Below are 21404 nucleotides of genomic sequence, written 5' to 3' on the forward strand. Positions count from 1 at the left end.
GAGAAAGCACAAAGATACAACTCATAACAAGAAAGGCAGAGACGCTGTTCTGTGGCGAGTATTGAATAAAACAGATTCAGACGGTTGATGACAGTGATGGGGGACGCACGCGCGTTATATGAGCGGCGTATTTCATCATCATCCTTCCCTTTCCGCACCTAATTGTGCATAAGGTATCTTGATCATTTTTTGTCACATGAAGTTAAGATGATCAGTCTTACGCTTCAGGTACCAGTCCAGGGACTATGAAATATTCTCGTGTTAAAACACCCTTTTTAATAAATATTTCACATCAACCATTTCGGGAATCGAACCTGAGATGTCTTGCGTGGTAGGCAAACGCGCTGACCACTACACTACGAGGCCGACGAGGCGGCGTATTCATGAGTTTAAATTTATTTTGCTGTAACAGGGCTATATTATATGTTTATTTGTATAAATAATGAATTACCAGTATGTTTCCATGTCATTTTTTTCAAAAGATTGAACTGTAGGATATTTCGTCTTTTTCTAGTAGTAACACGATGTTACATCACCGCGCGCATACGAATTATTTACCACAGTCTTTTAAGAGTTCAAATACAACTATGCTTATTTAAAAAATGGTACCTCGTGGCTGTATATACTATTTTACGTTTAAACAAAACTATTTTTTGTTTTTTTTTCATTTGTATGGTACATTTTCTTATACGTAGTCGTAATTAGAAGATTCAGTGCTTTTTAAATTTGTAAATAGATAACCAAAATATAGACAGACAAAAATACTCCAGTGAGAGCTGAGAACTGACACAGTCCCCCAGGACCAGGAGCCATGTAAATGGTCTTGTTTATTTATTTATGTATTTCACAGTTTTAAAATGTACAGAGTTTCTTTGTTTCAGGTCCCGACTAGCTAAGAAATTCCTGTGTTTAGGAAGGACCTTCTTTTTTGTGTGTATTTTTTTTATTTCACTAAATGATGCTTAGTAAATTCAAAAAATAATAATAACATAAAAACTTCATTATAAATATAAATTAGAAAACATAAAAATTAAATCATAAGTATAAATTAGAAAATATCCATTAATAGTTTAGAAATAATAATTATTATTATAAATAAAAAAACGTACCGATAATAATAAAAATTGAAGCATAAATACAAATTATAAAATATAGCGTTAGTAATTAAGAAATTAAACATAAATATAAATTGGAAAACATACCGAAAATAATAAAAAAATTGAAGCATAAATACAAATTATAAAATAAAGCGTTAGTAATTAAGAAATTAAACATAAATATAAATTGGAAAACATACCGAAAATAATAAAAAAATTGAAGCATAAATACAAATTATAAAATACAGCATTAGTAATTAAGAAATTAAACATTAACATAAATTGGAAAACATACCGATAATTATAAAAATTGAAGCATAAATACAAATTATAAAATATAGCATTAGTAATTAAAAAATTAAGAAATTAAACATAAATATAAATTGGAAAACATACCGATAATAATAAAAGTTGAAGCGTAAATACAAATTATAAAATATAGCATTAGTAATTAAGAAATTAAACATTAATTGGAAAACATACCGATAATAACAAAAATTGAAGCATAAATAAAAATTCGAAAATGTACCGATAATAATAAAAAAAATGAAGAACAAATATAAATTAGAAAATATACCATTCATAGTTAAAAAATAAACATACGTGTAAACACTAGTAGTAATAAGCAAAATAAATTAAATGTAAATGAATCAACATAAAAAGGTTTAAAAATTTTTAGGTGCGACAGGCAAATATATGACAACAAACCATCGCCCGACACCACGGCAACAAAAAACGAAAATAAATAAATAAAATACATAAATAAACCGAGCTTCGTGAATAGCAGCCATTGGACACTAACGCCATGTATGCTGAAGCATTGTCCTGATAAAAAAAAACACCCACAGCACAGCTGATTTTGTCTTAATTAAATAAATTAGGGCAGGGATGAATCATATAAATCAACCTTTAGTGTCGGGACTAAAAATCCGCCGTGTTTTTTTTTTCATAGTCTTTATTGAATACACATTATTACAAAATTAATACATTATAAAGATAACAAAGTAAATAAATATATTTTGTCCCGATAAACTATTCAATAATAGTTTGTCATCGGGTGATCAGACATTAGTTTTAATTAATAATCAAATAAAAAGAGTACAGATATAATACTGTATAAAAACTTTTGAAACACTGTAAAATAAAACATTTGTCGGTGTAATAAGTTTATGTTCCTTTAAATATGTTTATTTTATTAAATCAAAATTTTGAATTGGTCAACTATATTATGAAAATCCCTCTCCTCCACTCCTCCACTCTATTTCCTCAACCCTTAACCTTCTTACGAGCTCTTTTTTTCTCTCATGTCTTATATAATATATTATTTTTCTCTTTACTGTGTAACATGTTCTCTTATTATATTTGTGTAAAACTTTAACCGGATGTATGTACTATTTTTATATTTTGTATTCCTATAAAACAACTGTTGTTTTTCCTTAATAAATAAAAATAAAAATCAATAAAATTAGTTTTAATAAATATTCAGATAAAAAGAGTACAGATACGTTTACGTATTAAATTATGAACATAAAATAAATGAAAATAATGAACAGATAAAAATAGTTTAAAGATATATTTTTTTTTACAGTTAGAAAATAAATTAGAATAATGAACAAACAAAAATAGATGAAAGAATTTTTTTTTTTTTAAGTATTAAAATGGAGTAAAATAATACAATTTAAATTAAAGAATAGCAATTTACTAGAATATATTTAATAGTGTGTGCTCATAAATATAATCAAAACACGTTAAAAAATAATTCAAAGTACATCGAAAATTTCAATTCATATCTACAGAAAAATAAAAATAATAAGAAAATTAAAATCGACCATGTCGGGAATCGAACCCGAGGCCTTTTGGATGATTGGCAAACGCGCTGACCATTAAATTTTTTTAAATAATCACTTAAACTCTAAACTTCTCTGTCAAATAAAATATTATTAAAAAATGTAAATAGGGGCTAGATTTCTTACTGTCCATGAGCTCTGTAGCTGCAAGACGCGCTGTAATCTAGCTCCTACATATGAAAATTGTTATGTATCATAATTGGAGATGAGGAACTAGAATCCTAACCGTCCATGCGCTCTGTAGCTCCAAGACGTGCTGGGATATTTCTTTATTGTACAGCGCCCTTGAGGTGATTTTCACAAAAACGGCGCTATATAAATTATCCTAACATATATATATATATATATATATATAAAAGTACTTATTAAAATTAAGATCTAAAAAATGTAAATAAAATAAGAAAGAAATAAAAGAAAAGGTTAACCTAAGAAAATTACTATAATATTAATAAGTTATTACATGTAATGTATTTTTAAAAATACATATCGATAAAATACTTATTATTATTAGCATTAACTTTGTGGTCAAACATTTGATTAAATGTTATTAAATATTTGTATATAACCACTTACCGACTCTTCTATCTCTACCGGTTTCGAGACGTACCCGTCTCTTCGTCAGGACACCAATTAAACCAACATGCAAGCCAACATGCAAAACCCACCATACACCTTCACCATAGTTGTTGCACAAAAATATAAAACCAACACGACATGAATTTTAATAAGCGCATGCACTGATTAGGACAAACATGCACTATGGGGAAACAACTATGGTCTAGACCAGTGCCTCGATTATGAACGCTATCTTCATCTGTGTATATCGAGACAGTATACTTAACTTCTGTACTATCTGTATCTTACCTCGGTATGTTCTACGCCACACTTATTATTTATTTATTTATTAATTTAAAGCTTCAAGTACATAGAATATGTACTTTAGTGGACTTATTGCTAAAAGCAATATCTTGCAGCCAACCAAAAAACAGACTGGTCGGAAGGAGAGATTGGTCAAAATTTTGTACTAAATACCATAAATATATATTAAAAGATACATATGCATGTTAAAATAAAATATTAAAAAAAACCTAATTAATCAAAAATAACAGCTGTTTTTTAATTGGGAGATATAGCTTGCACATATCAATTTTTTTTTGTTAAGTACATTATGTTATACGTATTAAATGATAAGGAAAATATGGGATCAGATAATGAGTTTGAAAAGAAAGAGAAAGACGAATCAAGGGAAGAAAAAGGAATAAAAAATCAGTGCATGTGCTTATTAAAATGCATGTCGTGTTGGTTTTATATTTTTGTGCAACAATTATGGTGAAGGTGTATAGTGGGTTTTGCATGTTGGTTTGAAATATAGAAAAGTGAAACTGAAATAATAGCCATTTTGTGAAAAGAGTGAATTATAAAATCAACACAATAGTTTGAATGTTTTTGACTTTAACAAACGATAAACAATGAATACATAAGTCTTTTTATATATTACAAACAAGAATCTTATTGTGTATTTGACCAGTTTGAAAAAAATTTAAAGTACCATAAGATTTTTCTAGTTTTGTGGGTGTTTTCTGCAAATTGAGAAATGCTGTTTTTGTAATCGACACCCTTTTCCGGAGGTGATTAATACAGTTTTTTTGTAAAAAAACGGTCCGGCTGTTTTTAGCAGAACATAGAATCGACCTTACTGCACCCGATAACATCAATATCTCATTTTTCCGAAATTGTGGACTGGCTGCTTTCTGCATAACTACGTTCAATTGGTGTCCTGACGAAGAGACGGGTGTGTCTCGAAACCGGTAGACATAGAAAAGTCGGTAAGTGGTTATATACAAGTCTTAGTATTTTATAACATTTATTACCTTAGCGTATTCCGGAGAATTCTGTTCATTTTTAAATATGTTGACTTCTTTGAGCTGAACATCCAACTTTAGAGCTTGTATTGTCATCAGAACGAATCTTGCGGGTGGACTTACATCCATGAAATACAAAATTGGACGCATTTTGTTCTGAAATAAGTCAGAATTGACAATATCAAGCATAGTCAAATGAGGTATATTTATTTTTAATACTGAAATATTTACCGGCGATGATATTTGAATGAACTATGTTAGCGACAACCTTATATCAGTGCGAACGGCGAGTTGACTTACAGGTAAGCTACAAAAAATACCATAAATTTATACCTACATAGTGCATAATATGATATTTATGAGTAATATACTGTGAATGTTACACAGTGTGTAAAGTGGCCACTTAAACCAGCCAATGACAGGTCATAAGCCCTGTAAATGCCTAGACTTCCATATTCCCTTCTCAAAAAAAATTTCCCTCTCTGTTGAAATAAATTTAAATATACAGGTTGTTCATTAAACCCTCTCACATCCGAAACCACGATGATCAGTATGAGCAAGAAGACGTATTGGCACATTAAAATATTTTTTTTAAACTTATAAAATTTAAAAAAATAAAAATTCGAAAAAAAGCAAATGGTTGCGTACTTCTGCAGGGGCGAAAAGAGGAGGGAGAGGGGGGAGTCTGATACTGCGCCGCGCTCCCCTCACTTCTCCCCTGCAGAAGTCAGCAACCATTTTTTTTTTTAAATTTTCTTTGTTCTAAATATGTTTTTAAATATGCTAAAATGTCTTCTTGCCCATACTGATCATCGTGGTTTCATATGTGACAGGTTTAAAGAACACCCTGTTTATATTCGCGGACAGTATACTCATATAATGCTATTCTGAATCGACTCCATGTACTCGGCAATAACTATTCCGACGTTGCTGATATTTTTAACGTAACATATAGTTTATATAAATCATTTCAAAGATGGTAAACAGTAATTTACATTTTTTTTTATTAAAGTGTATTCTATGTTTACTTTTGTGTACCATATTTACGCGTTTACTTATTTTTTTAATTACTTTAATTGATTTTTTTTTTGAGACAAGTATTTTCTTGTATTTCATATACTTATACTTTGTACCTCTTAAAGAAAAACATATAAAAAATATTTTCTTTTTAAAACTTTATCTGCGCACATTGTTTAATTATTTTTTTTATTTCTAAATATGTTCTTTATACGAAACTACTGTGTTTTAGTTTTTATGTAACATAATACTTTTCAGTTAGATTTTAATGTTTTTTACATTATATTGAAGTGGTGATATTCTTTTAAATATAATAAGTATCTTTGTAAGATAAAAGGAAATGAATGCCGTGTATATTAAATAATAAAAATAAATAAAATAAAAATACTACAAATTGCTAATGTTTTCCGTAGTCTGTGTGATACAACATCTCCCATCTATGAAATCAACTCAAACGACGATTATTATTATCTTCGTCATATTAATTAATTAATTAATTAATTATGGATAACTTATATAGCGCCATTTTCGTAATAAAATACCTCAAGGGCGCTTTACATGGTGATTCTATTGTTAAGTTAATTTAATTGAAGCTTTTAAATTTGTAATTTAATTAAAATAATTTATATATTATATTATGTAGCTATATCTAGAAAACATAACTCAATTATCATTTCAATTATGCTTTTATATGTATATATTCTTTTTTTGATGATTTAAATCATGCTCTTATTTTGTGTTTTTAAATTATTATTATTTTTTTTTTTTAATACTACTATATTTTACTATTATTTTGTTGATTTTAATGATATCACTATTTTGTATATTTGATTATGTGTGATTCTTAATTTGTATAATTTATATTTTAAAAATTATTTCTGATTATCTTTTTTGCATTGTATTCTTAGGAATTTGATTATTTATTACATTTACCTTTTTTTCTAGATTGTGATTCTATGTCATTATAATTTGATCTAATTACTTTTACTATGTATTTTTATTGTTATTTATTGTGGCTTGACACGGGCATAGCCTAAAAAGCCTTAATAAGTTAATAAATATTTAATTTTGTAATTTTGAAGGAATAAATAAATTATACATCACTTTACTACATAACTTTTGTAAAAGTTTCTAAAAAATAGCACAATCATAAAATTAGGAATAGTCCAGAAGGAGCATGGAATCATATTTGAATACATCGGACTGTGTCCAATAATTCCCCCACTTAGACACACTTTCGCCGCGCGCATACTTGAAGTCACCGGGTAATGTGGCCAGATCGTGAAGAATATAACCATAAAACAAATGTAAGGTAAATAAAGCAATCTGTTAACTTCTCTAAAATTGTATTTTGCACACGGAAATATTAAATGACACAACAGAGTAGATAAGTAAAGGGTCATTTAATAAGAGTCATAGAATTAATGAACTTTGAACTGAAAATATAAAACAAATTTTATTTGACATGAAACGGATATATCATGACAAATAATATTTGATGTTTTGAAGATAATGTCGGTCAAACGTCCACCCCAGAGTTGTTTAATTCGAGATTCAATTTTCATTAATTCTCTCATTTCATGAGCAAAGTAGGGTAAAAAAAAATATTACCCTGGCAACACTTACGAAATTTCCATTTTCTTTTTTTGATAATCTTACAGATGTAAAAATAATTTAATTTATAAGTAATGCATTTGTTAAATACACATTCATTAGCTAATTACACATGAAATGTGATTGCATCATGTTTCTTTAAGATCCTAGCAGTATTTCTTCACTTTAAAAGGACACAACACGGCATAGTTGAATTCAAATCAGGAGTTGCGCACTGAGCGACGTCTACAAAGAAACTAATGGATCAAAACGTAAACCTACTCATTTATGAGTAGTTGAGTCGCCTTCTGTTTGATGTGCGTATGCGGTTTGTGGACTGTTCTTAATTCTATGAGCACAATGAATCCAGTACGTATTAAGTATTCCCATTACGATTGAAATGTCCACTGGCAGATTTGTTCTAGAACTGAATAATGCTAAAAACAGCTGCGTCGAAACCTTTTTAAAAATGTTTTTCTCAAGTAATCTTATGATACTTTGATTGCTGCTATATTTCAAATGAATAATGTGCAAGAGTACCATATGATACGGTAGGTAATGACAAATGCAGTGCATCCAATGCATTGTCAACAATAAACAAGGTGGGTATGACAATACGCGAACGTTAGTTCAAAATGAACATCATACACATGCATATTATTCTCGACCTTTTCAATACAATATTGATGCCTCGAATACAGGTTGTAGAGTTGTACTCAAAACTGACATTTACATTATTTTATGTTATTTTAACTTGGATCTTTTTACCTGTACCGTAGTTTAAAAATTTAAAAGCGTAGTTATATTTTTTATCACTTGACTGAAAAAAAAACAGTTACACAGGTATAGCTGACACAAACGATGTCACTTAACCAATTTGCTTTTTCCAACTGAGGAACGTGGACGGTAGCATTTTGTGAGCGGTTCACGCGAATTAGAATTTCAAATTTCTACTGATCTTGCTGGAATGAATTGTGTACATTGAAATGCACATTATGTTGCTTATCAATAAAATAAAGGTTTTCTAAGAATTTTATTAGTTAAAATTTTAGACCAATCAGTGTAGAAATAATTGTAGTCTATATGTTTTTTTAAACATGCTTATTTATATGGTCTAATGTACCTTTTACAAAATTAAAACAAAATCAGTGAAAAAATTACCACCAAAAAAACATCCTTTTTTCAAAACAATTATAAACTCGTTTTATTTTATTTATTTGTTTATTATATACGCCCTGAGGGCTTTTACATGAGAGGTACAAAATTAAAATTCAAGCGTTTCATAACAAACAAGCAGGTACTTATCTAATAAACAGCAGTTAAATTAAAACATAGTTTATTTAAAGTATTGAATTACATTATGCTATTATAAATACAAATATAATACTGCATAAAAGTAGGTAGATACATAATTAAATATTTTTGAAAAATTGTAACAGGCTTAGGCAAAAAAAAAAAGTTTACACTAGGTATAATTTAAGTGTAGGTGAGCAAAATACAAAAACTCAAACTGATTTTTACAGCATTCGAATATCTTTATATATATAATTCCTATGTAATTGTGATGTCACTGAGCTCCTCCTAAACGGCTTAATTGATTTACGTGCGGTTTTCAGAGAAATATAGAACTTTGAGCTGTGCGTGTTCGTAGATAAAAAAATCTTCAATCTAAAATGTAAAAAATAAGTAAGGGGCATAAATCTTGTATTCATCGATCTACCAGGGTTGCATTCGAGGAGAATGCATTTGCAAAAAAATGGAAAGATATTGTTTTTTTGTGTATAAAAAAAGTTTGTTTTTGAATGTTTAAACAGCATTTATTTTCGAGGAGAATGCGTTGGTAAAAAAACGGAAAGATGTTTTTTTTTTTGTGTAAAAAAAGTTTGTTTTTGAATGTTTTCAAACAGCATTTTGTTTTTTATGGATTTCAATCAGATTCTTTTCTTAAATTTCTTACAATTTCAACCCATTTATTTATTTTTACTGAATTTTTGGTAGTACTTAAATAATATGAAATTCAATACATTTTTAAAAATCTTACTCCTACATAAGAACACCCTCTGTTGGTGAGAAGACCGGAGTTTGACGTTTGCAAAAAGAATTCCATATTTGAAAAAATATTTATTTTATGTTTTGGAATTCAACCATAAACAAGTACCTAGGTACCTACTTATCAATGAAAAGTCTTTTTCCAAAGTAATAAATAGCAGGAAAGCCAACGTTTGGGCAGGACGATGTCTGTCGGGTCCGCTATGTAATGTAAATTATTTTGGTTTTACGCCGTAATAATTTTTAATCTAAAAACTGGCAATGGAAAACGAAATGAACTAATTTCTACATACTCGTTTTTGAGCCGGTGTAGTCTGACGATTGGAGAATTTACAAAATAATTATGTCTATAAAAGAGTATGTCTAGTTTTGCATAGTAAAGTATCAATAAAAATAAAATTTAACGAATACAAATATTTACCTATACAATGTGTTCCGGGCTCAAGGGGCCGGCTGTTGTCATAATATAAAAGTGAACAAAAAATATTTTTAAAAATAAAAACTTAATAACAACAAATAACATTTATTTTTGTGATAGCTGTTACGCTCTTATATCTTAGATTTTAGAAAATCATGGTAATAAAAAAATCTTTTCTTATTTTTATTGTATTGTTTTAACTATATAAAGCAAAAACAACCAAAAATAACTAAGATAATAAAAAAACAATAAATATGAAGAAAATTTTTTTCGTGTTTTTTGTTGAAAATTCAGTAAATACCAATTTATTTGGAATGACGTCACGTTAAGTATTTGATATTATTATTGATATTTATTATACTAGAGACATCTTACCATACACTAGAACAATGTTTTTATCTATCTTTTATGGATCCCAAGTACTACGAAGAATTACTTACATATTTTATTTTCTGTGAGAGAGAAATAATAGATTATTTCGATTTCTTTGAGGGTCATTATGAATAAAAACATCTTGAATAAAAATCAAAAATGTAAATAAAAAATCAATTACTAAACAATCTTAACACTTATTTTAACAATCTTATTCTTTATATAAAGTTTATATTTGAAGCACTAACTTTGTGGTTATTCATTATTTAGTTACATAAAACTTGACAAATAAGCTTGTTTGCTTTGAAACCAGTCGGTGAAAAATAAAAATTAGTGGTTAAAAACCAGGTTGTTTTATTTATTTTATTTTAATAATCTTATTCTTATTTATTATTTTTATTAGTGTATACGGTTCAGATGCTTTTTATAAACATAAACATTAAACATAACAGTGTTCTATTTCAAAACAAATAATACGCATAATATGTAGGTACACCTATTATTTTTAAATAAAATAATACAAAAACGATATATTTATTACACATTTTTTTTAATGACAATTATATATTGTAGGTACCATAAAAATACTATGCGATACATAAGGTGATTCTTAACGAAAATATGAAACTAATTATTCATAGATGGCGCTTTTGTAATTTTTTATTGAAAAATACAATTTTTTACGTTCAATGGAAATTTTACAAAACTTGGTCTGTGGAAACTTTACACTATATTGATTTCAACAAATACCATAACAATAAAATTAAGGTCCTTTTCAAAAAATGGTGTACAAAACAAATATTTTATATATATTTTTAAATTTGTTAATTCGTGAAGAGAGCATCAAATTCTTAAGGCGTCTTCCAGCTAAATTCTTCCGATTCTCCATAAATTCCTCAGAGTAATAATTCGCCAGAGAAGCCCTTAACCTCTATTGCTCAGATTTTTTTGGTTTGGCTTTTAGTTTAACATCAAATATGTAACGGACGGTTTTGATTTGCGCTTTCGATTTTCGACCTGAGTGCCTATGACCCGTTGTATTGCTGTAAACTGTAGCTAACTTCGTGGTTGATAATTGTATAACGGTTTTTGTCCGTATGGGCGACTCTTATTTATTTATTTTACAGAAACAAACAGTCGACAATGATATAATAACATTAAACACATACGGTTTAAGGACAGACCAGCGAAGTTTTTAAATAAAAATCATACATATTTAATTCTGGTAATTTTTACTGACAATTCATGGCCAGTTACGTCATAAAAAGTTGAGTCAAATAAAGTTTTAAGATAAATCATTGTTGCGTTTTAGTCGAAAAGTTGACTAAATTATTTGCATGAAAAAAGGAAGATTTTTTATCTTACCAATTTGACAAAAACACAACAAACTTTTTTAAAACCTTTTCGGTTTAAAATTAAACAATTGTTGCGTTATCGTCAAAGTAGGCTAAAGTGGTCGTTGCATCTTATGTTGTTCTGGTTGTTGAACTAAAGCTGGCGCGTTCGCAAAACTCACACAAACTCATTAAAAATCTTCGGGAAGTTGATTTAAAAAAGGTTATATGAAATGTTGATCAAATGTGCTATTTTTATTGTTATTTTTTTTTTTTTTAAAGACACAAACAGTCGACAATGATATAGTAACATTTAAAAAAAACAGTTTAAAGACAGACCAGCAAAGTTTCCAAATAAGAATCATACATATTATTAAATTCTGTTACAACAAAAGGGTGTTTTTATGTGTATTTGTATGAGAGTAAGTGTATGAGTGTGTTTGTGTGTATGTGGGAGTAAGTGTTCAGGTATGTGTAAGTGTGAGCATCATTAAATAGCAAGTGGGATCGTATCGCAGCTAGAAAGAATCAGTCTTAATTTATTTATAAATAAATTAAGGGGCGTGTTAAATATATCAATGGATGGAAAAAAACATTATAGTTAGAGCAAGAGCGATAGAGGAAAGAGGGTTGTGCATAGTTAGTGCTACAGACTGGCAGATGGAATAAATATATATTTCTTGTCACGCGAAAGGGGACATTAAGATTATTTTTTAAAATTATTATTAAGCTAAGGTGAATTCCCTTGCGAGTTTGTATTTTTTAGGAGAGTTCTTACTCTCTCGAGGTAACTTATTGTAGCGTCGTTGTGTCTTATAAAGTTCAACAAAAACTTGCAAAATCGTGCATTGAGAGTACTTGCTTGCCCACCACATACCGCACACCGCATCTGAGGACATAAGTCTTCTTGGCGGTGCCCACATACACGGAAAATTTGCTCGTTGTCAAACGAGAAAAGCTGCCCGAAGGAACTCTCTGAAATCTGGTAGCCTTAGCATCTTTGTGCTGAAAGAAAGTAATCCAAAAGTACATAATATGCACTTCATTGGATTGAGAAGAGAGGGGAGTGAATTCTTCACTGACTGGGATTAAATTGATTGGTCATGATCAATTCGCCGAAATGATAACAAAACTTTTTAAAAGCCTTGAAATTCTTTTTAGAAGCCACCAGATCTGTATATCCGACAGGACCTTTATGTTATAACAGGGCCACGGATAGTAGCGAGAAGCTCCATTCGGTAATTATATAGAAGGGGAAAGGGACAAGACCACAGGATGTGTTCAGAAGATTGGTTAGGATATCCGCAGCAGCTCGAAGGGGAGTCAACAATATTAAAAACAAATAATTTTTGATTAAATTTACCATGATCTGATAAAAACTGCGTAGTCCAGTGATCGGGGATAACCCAAAAAGATTCTAAGGGGCCGACGGATTGAAGGAAAAAAAAGAAAGGTAACCCTCCCTTAAGGGGAAGATTCCCATCGCGATTGCCAAGCATTAAGAAGAGCTTTTAAAGTCTTTTTTTTTCGATTGAGACATTCCTTTAGTTGGGAGTAGGCGGACTCCACCAATAACAGAGGAACGCCTTCTTTTTAGGTGGAAATTTGGAGATCGTCGCTGAACCTCCAGATCCAACGGAAACAAGCCCGTTAGAACCGGGAGTTCGTCCGTTAAGCATGACCTATATGCTCTAGAAAGAGCCAGAAGAGGTTGCCTTTGACCGCCTAAAATAATTCGCCTGAAATATTGCAACTCACATCGGTGTGCCCAACAGCTAGCTGCATAGCATCCGATGCCTAGAAAAATGGATTTATACTCGTAATAGACCGTTGAAGTTTCAAAAGATAATCCCAGCTGGCTCTGGCCAAGCGTGCAACTTTGTGGAAAGCCATATTTCCCAAATTCACGGCTTTCCTAGCATGGGAAGAGTGAAAAAATTTATTTCAAGGATTACACCAAGGTTTGAAACAGAATTTGACGCTCGAATAGAAGTGCCCAGAAATTTGATTGAAGGAGGACACACAAAATTACCTTGATTACCTTGCATCGAAAGTACTGTGTAAATTGAAGGTTATGATTAATTTATAAATTGCAATTAACATTATCCGTTCTTAGGAAAAATATCTTCAGTGTCATTAGGTCCCGTCTTCTTAGGCGTAAGCGCTCGTTGCTCAAAATAAAAGAAGATAAACTTAACAAAGGAATTTGATTGATATTAATTTATCAAAATCATCAAACACTGCTTGCCAAAAAACTATTTTGTTCTAAGCAACCATATCTTTTACAATCTGTCCAAAAAGCCTGGCTCCTTCTCCATTTGAAGCCTCATAATACGGCAGCATCTTACAATTCTCCAACCACTCTTGAAGATTTGGGAAACTGAAAAATAATATAATCATTAAAAAACTACTTTACTTGTTAAACCTAATTTTCGAGCAAATCGTCGCGTAGGTGGGATATATGAAATTTAAGGTACACAGTGCATTTAAAAAAAAAATATGTTAGTCACTGAAAATTGATTAAAATAGATGGTAATAGATTATTAATATTAAAAGCCTTAACTTTGTGGTCAAACATTTTACCAAATGTTATTAAATATTTTTAAATAACCACTTACTGACTTTTCTATGTCTACCGGTTTCGAGACGTACCCGTCTCTTCGCCCGGACACCAATTAAACTTTGTGCCACAACGATGGTGAAGGTGTATAGTTGGTTTTGCATGGTAGTTTAATCGGTGTCCTGGCGAAGAGACGAGTACGTCTCGAAACCGGCAGACATAGAAAATTCGGTAAGTAGTTAAACAGGGTGTTCTTTAAACCCTGTCACATCCGAAACCACGATGATTAGTATGAGCAAGAAGATATTTTGGCACATTAAAGTATTTTTTTAGAACGACTAAAATCTTATAAAATAAAATATAGAAAAAATACAAATGATTGCTTACTTCTGCAGGGAAAACAAGGAGGGGAGAAGGGAGAGTCTGGTATACCGTCAACCGCACGGCCGCGCCCCCCTCGCTTCTCCCCTGCAGAAGAAAGCAACCATTTGAAAACAAAAGTTTTAATATTTTATTTTAAAAAATTCTCTTCGTTCTAAATATTTTTTTAAATATGCCAATATGTCTTCTTGCCTATACTGATCGACGTGGTTTCAGATGTAACAGGGTTTAAAGAACACCCTGTATACAACTATTTAATAACATGTAGTGCTCATAGATTTGAAGTCATAGAATAAATGCACATCTGATTCTGAGTTTAAAGTTAACATTTTTAAAAAAAATATTTTGAACTCTTTCTATATAATACTGAGTCCATATAGTTGAATTGTATTCCAAGGATGAATCTTTTTCCGAAATCCTAAATCTTTTTTCTCATACTCGATCTAAACAACGGTAAAAAGATGTTAGAGCCTTAATTGCAAATGATAACTTTAGTTTAATCTAACTGTACCTATTTAACAAATAATGTTACCTTTTTTTGTATACATTTATATTATATTTATTTTCTCTTGTTTGGAAGAAGAAAGGTGGGAAGGAAGATCCGGGGTTACTCCGCATGGATCCGCCGACGAAAACATTTTAAAAGACCGAGTAACATTAAAAAAAAAATATATGTTCTATTTCATTATTATTGTAATCATTTATTTTTTAAACAAATGGAAAAATACGGAGTTACTTCACAAGTACGCTTTTTTTTCTTTTTTTTTGACATTGTATTTTGTTACATATAGAAAATTGGTCTATGATTTTGGTTTATTTGTAAATATTGTATTTTTTGTTATAATGGCTGTTGTTTTTTTTTTTTTTTTTTTAATAATATTTTTTACCATCCCTTGTTGTTGCAAATAAAAAATAAATAATACGCCCCAACCAGAGACACGAAAAACCGCCTTAATATATATGTATACACTATATACAGCACTAAGCACCCGTCTTGTGTTCCATTCAACCTAAGTTCCGGAATCTTACTTGTAGTCAGTAAACATGAAGCAACGTAAAAGGCCCGACGTGCAGCTTTGAATTCACAGTAAACTGGCATAGGCAGTTAGTCTTTTTTACTCTACTACGCGTTTTGCACAGAAATGTTCACGCGAAAACGCTCATCTTTTGGAACCTAATTTCAAACTATCGTTTAATGAAGCATCATCTCTATTTAATCACACCTTAGTAAGCAACCATAAAATATTTCATATTAATAACAGCCGGACAGAGTCTCAATTCAATACTACTAAATCGAATATAAAACCTCTGCAATGAATTTGCAGACCATATCGATATCTGAAGAATATTTATTTTTTAAAATACTAGTAATAAAATTAAACCTATGTAAAAACTAAAATATGTTATATGCAACTACTATGGGGAACAGGAAATCAAAATGACATTAACAGACTACAAAGACAACAAAATAAAATATTATAGTTAGTATATGACATTCCTTATCCAATAGCAACTAGAGAACTCTTTAAAAAAACTAAGCAATTAAATATAAGTGAACTCTTTAAACCAAAATCATTAAAATTTATCCATAAATTAGCCATTGATGCAATAGTAGACAAAGAACTAAAACTTGAAAAAAATTGTAGTAAACATGGGGACACACTACGAGAATATCAGAAAAAATATCATGCACAACCTTCTAAAACGAGACAAGGACAGTCAAGACTAATAAACCAGGGACTGAAATTATACAATAAACTACCAGACAAAACTAAACAAAAGACTCAGACAACCTTTACAAAACGTGCTAAAAATATAATCATTCACGGTAGAATATGAATTTTAAAAGTAAAAATATTTTGTTAAATGTATGTAGCCCGTAAAGGTTTATCAACAAAATTTAAAATAAAAAAAATTACATAAATAAAAAAAAAAAGAATAACCAACAAAACAAGTATATTAATTTTTGTATGATAGTTTTGCCAACATTGGCCTTTATGAAGAGCCACATTGCAATGTTAGCACATATACCTACAGCGTCTCACTCCTTTTTTTGTGCTTTGTATCCCAGAGCCGTGCAAACATGTGATTATAATAACCACGCGTTGTGTCCGTGTCCCGTGTTTTTACATAGTTTACTAGCAGCGAAAAAGTACTAATAAAAGTCACAAGATGTCGTGAAAATGCACATTTTTGAACAGCTGATAAATAACGTGAAAACACGAGACCGGAACACAACGCGTGGGTTTATAATCATGGGTTTATACGGCTCCGGGATACAAAGTGTCTACTTACTCTTCCATTGGTATGGGCAAGGCTTCGAATATGCTGCTAACTGTTGCGACACAGCATAGATCTGCAATAGTCATTGTGTTCCCAGCTAACCAGGTCTGTTCCTGGAGCAGCATCTCCAAGATGTTGAGGTTGTCTTCAACTTGTTTCAAAGCACTCTCAGAAAACGACGAAATGACCTTCGTCGCCAGAGGACCCTGCGGTATCATCAAGAACATTAATATCATATTCGATATTTTTAATACTAATTCTGTTCACGAATTAAAACGAATTCTCACTCGTTATTTATTAAAAAAATAATGGATTTATTTTTAAATATAATATTAATTTAACTTTGTTTCCTGGAATACGTGATTTTTATTTCTTTATTTTTTTTATTATTTTTTTATTATTTTGTCTTAAAATAGTACAAACATAATAAATGAATGTCCTAATATTAACTTATATCTAATTATTATTTAAAGATATACTAATTATTTTCATTTCTAAACAATAATTAAAAAGAATAATTAAAAAGAAAACTTCTGTAAAGCTAACACGAATAAGATTAACATATTACAACAGAGATGAAGAACATTTAAGATAAGGTAAATATAGAGGTCTAGGCATCTACAGGGCTTATGACCTGTCAATGGCTGGTTTAAGTGGCCACTTTACACACTGTGTAACATTCACCATTCTGCCTATATTTGAACATCTATATTCCTTCAATTATTTCATCTGTTGATGTTTGTGAAGTTAAAGAGCCATAAGCCCTGTAGATGCCTAGACTTCTATAATATTACCTTCTCTTAAATGTTTTTCATCTCTGTTGTAATATGTTAATATAAACAGCTCCTACGAGTCGGAATATTAAATTTTACTTGATCCAGTAATGATGGAACATCGATTATACTATTTAATATGCCGAACATATACAGGGTGTTCTTTAAACCCTGTCACACCCGAAACCACGATGGTCAGTATGAGCAAGAAGACATATTGGCACAATAAAATATTTTTTTAGAACGAATAAAATTTAAAAAAATAAAATATCAAAAAAAGCAAATGGTTGCTTACTTCTGCAGGGGAGAAACGAGGCGGGGTAGTCCGCACTCCCCTCACTTCTTTCCTGCAGAAGTAAGCAACCATTTGTTTTTTAAAATATTTTATTTTAAAAAAATATTTGTTCTAAATATGCTAATGTCTTCTTGCCCATATTGATCATCGTGATTACGGATGTGACAGGGTTTAAAAAAACACTCTGTATATGGACTCAATATTAGCTCTACGTTTTTGTAGACTAGAAATATTTTACATTGACTCTATATCAGGATAAGAATAATAACCTCTCTCTAGTCCAAGCATCCACGCTACTTTTCGAAGCAAGCGATGTTGGACTGATTCAATGAGATTTACGCGATTCGCATAGAATGGAGACCAGACCACGGAGGCATATTCTAGAAGAGGGCGAACAGTTGAGCAATAAAGAGTTTTGACAGTGCGGACATTGGTAAAATCAGTGGATATTCTGTTAATAAAGCCAAGTAACTTCATAACTTCTAAAATAAATGACTTCTGTAAAATTGGACATTATTTGCGCTGGGAAAGTGTTTTTTTTTGCAAGTGAAAACGTTATATAAAAAAGTGTTTGGCGGAAAACGTTTTTGACAGTTGTTGTTTCAAAATCTGTTTGGCTCACTGCGCACTGCTATTGGTTGACAATGTCGTCATTTTGGCTCGTCACGCTAATCCAATTGCAGACAATAATTTACAGGGCGTCGACTACTATTCTAGTTTTTTTTATTTTTCAGTGTTTTTGTCATTTGATTATTGTGCCGGTTTCTCGTTTATTTCTATAAACATTATCATCATCATCATTCCCTTTCCACACCTAATGGTGCATAGGGCACTGCATTGATACACCAATCGCAGCGTATCTTGATAATTTTTTTGTTACATGAAGATTAGATAATCAGTCTTATGTTTCAGATACCAGTCCAGTAGCTCAATCACAAATAGCGACGTGATAACAATTTCTCACCATGGTTGTTTATCGTATTCGCGATCACAATGCAGCATCCGTGAACACCTAATATTAAATGTAAAAATATTTACGTTTCGCGACGTATAATCCTGCTGCACAATCACATATTTGAATTTCACCGGTGTAAATATTTCACAACTGCTATTTTTATTTATTATTTATCATGCTATTCATTGCACTTAGCTTGCGGTTGGCAAGCCAAATGTCAAGAAAAGCAGTCGCCATAGTAATTGTAATTTAATTTTCACTTTTTTGTTTTAGATACTCCTTACTATTTTGCAAATGAAATATATTGTATTTTTTTTATAGTAAACGCTGATTTGTCGTCAGTAAACTGTTTTTAGTTACGAGGAAAACAAAAAAAAAACCGACACGAGCGTTGACTTAAAGATTACAGACGCGTCGACTTATGACAGCGATAACTTAAGCATGTACATTATTGTTCATTGTGATCGCTCAAATGCTTAGCATGTTTTTAAGCACGTCGATAGTTATTTGTGATTGAGCTACAGGGACTTTGAAATATTCTGATGCGAAAACACCTTTTTAAATAAATATTTCATGTCAACCATGTCGGGAATCGAACCCAAGACCTCTTGCATGGTAGGCAAACGCGCTGACCATTACACCACGAGGCTGACATGTAAATATATCGCATTGAGAAAATAATAACTTGTTTTTATTGCAATTCCCTGACGGTACAAATTTGTACCGCTGTTTTTTTATTAGATCTGGAGTGTTTAAAAAAAAAAACAAGAAAAAACGTAATAGTTTTCAAGCCACAAATAACATAATTCTAAAATAAAACGTTTAAAAATTCTACTGAATCTATGTTTAGAGATCAAAGGGTCACCTGAAAAATTGTATCACTAACGCATGACGATAAAAAGTAATGACATTTCATATCGATAACTTGGAAATTTTTATCTACTAACCGTTGACCATTATAGGCGTCTGCCAATTTACGGGACAAAATTTAAGTTTTTTTTTGCCCTTCGTTTCTCCATGAACTATCTAAACACTCCCTCCTCCCTCATCATGTCCGCCAGATGGTGCATATGGCACTGTTTTAGTACACCAAACCCAGCGTATCTCGATCACCTGTTACAAAAAGGTATGGTGATCAGTCTTATGCCTCTGCGCCATGGATAGTGACACATTGCAGTCTAAATAAACTTTTAAACTAATACTTCATGTCAAATTTGCCTGGAATCGGACCTGGAACTTCAGGCATGGGTGCGTAGTGCGCCAACTACAGGCGGCCCTTGACTTTGGCAATATTAGCTTTTTCGTACATTTTAACAAAAGTTGTTCGCTTCCATACAGTTGCTCCTGCGGCAAATGGTGACAGCTACGTTTAAACGGTATTCATCATCATCATCATCATCATCATTCCCTTTCCGCACCTAATGGTGCATAGGACACTGCATTGGTACACCAATCGCAGCGTATCTTGGTCGTTTTTGCTACATAAAGGTAAGATGATCAATTTCTCGCTTCAGGTACCAGTCCACTATGAAATACTCAATATTTTGAGTATATTATATTTCAACAATATTTTGAGTTTGTCCAAATTTTTGTAGATAAGGACTGGATTCAACTCCTTGCGGAGCTGTTAATATTGACATATTACAACAGAGATGAAAAACATTTTAAAGAAGGTAATATAGAAGTCTAGGCATCTACATTCTACATTTTTTAAAAGAGAAATTCTAGATTTCTTATTATTTACTCAAATATTTAAATTTTATGGCCATTTCCTAAAAGTCGTAAATAACTTGTACCGGAAAAATGAAAACCGAGTTGTGGTAGAGTGGGATTTGAACCTGAGACCCTTGGTCCGTGAGTCCACAATACTACCACGGAACCACAACCCGGTTCAATCATTCTATATTACCTTCTCTAAAATGGTCTTCAACCCTGTAATATGTTTTAACAGCTCCCCAGGGAGTTGAATCCAGTTCTTGTCTACAAAAATTTAGGCGAACTCAAAATATTGTTGATAAATCTACCTGATCTATGAAGAAGTATAGAAATGGAAAAAAAAAATTCAGGCGTTGCCTAGTATGTAGGTAAATATATTCATTCAGATGAATCTCACCCGCATAAATAAAGGTTTCAGCTATTTAACTTCACGAACATCAACAAATGAAAGAATCAAAGGAATATAGATGTTCAAACATAAATTTGTTGCAACAGATTTAGAAACCATTTTTGAGAAGGGAATATGGAAGTCCCGGCATTTACAGGGCTTATGAGCTGTCATTGTCACGTTACACACTGTGTAACATTCACCATTCTGCCTATGTTTACTCATCCACCTTTCCTCAACTTTTAAATCAGTTGACTTTAGGCAGAATGGTGAATGTTGCACAGTGTGTAAAGTGGCCACGTTAACCAGTTTTTGACAGGTCATAAGCCCTGTAAATGCCTAGACTTCTTATTACCTTCTAGATTTTTTTTTCTGTTGCTTCAAGTTTTGTAGCATTAAATGTAATTCATGTAAGCAATAGACACCATAATCCGGACCAAAGGTCTGTGGTTCGAATCCCACTC

The 21404-nt window shown here is 31.1% G+C and overlaps 2 protein-coding genes across 2 annotated transcripts in view; both read right to left on the bottom strand.

The window, feature by feature from the left end:
- Positions 1-8298, bottom strand: part of LOC148275291 (glutathione S-transferase 1-like) — a 29636-nt gene extending 21338 nt beyond the window's left edge. Inside the window, exons 1-2 of the mRNA XM_088235925.1 lie at positions 8185-8298; positions 4816-4962 (exon numbers count right to left, since the gene is read on the bottom strand). Coding sequence (XP_088092051.1) covers positions 4816-4956 — 141 coding nt within the window. The 5' untranslated portion in view covers positions 4957-4962; positions 8185-8298. The remainder of the gene's footprint in view (positions 1-4815; positions 4963-8184) is intronic.
- Positions 8299-11787: 3489 nt separating this feature from the next.
- LOC148275292 (glutathione S-transferase 1-like) overlaps positions 11788-21404 on the bottom strand; it is a 36307-nt gene continuing 26690 nt past the window's right edge. Inside the window, exons 5-6 of the mRNA XM_088235921.1 lie at positions 16826-17019; positions 11788-13969 (exon numbers count right to left, since the gene is read on the bottom strand). Of these exons, the coding sequence (XP_088092047.1) occupies positions 13855-13969; positions 16826-17019 (309 nt within the window). The 3' untranslated portion in view covers positions 11788-13854. The remainder of the gene's footprint in view (positions 13970-16825; positions 17020-21404) is intronic.

Source organism: Micrasema longulum, unplaced genomic scaffold (assembly GCF_059751315.1).
Source record: "Micrasema longulum isolate JH-2025_06_02 unplaced genomic scaffold, ASM5975131v1 h1tg001467l, whole genome shotgun sequence".
In the NCBI taxonomy this organism is placed as follows: domain Eukaryota; kingdom Metazoa; phylum Arthropoda; class Insecta; order Trichoptera; family Brachycentridae; genus Micrasema; species Micrasema longulum.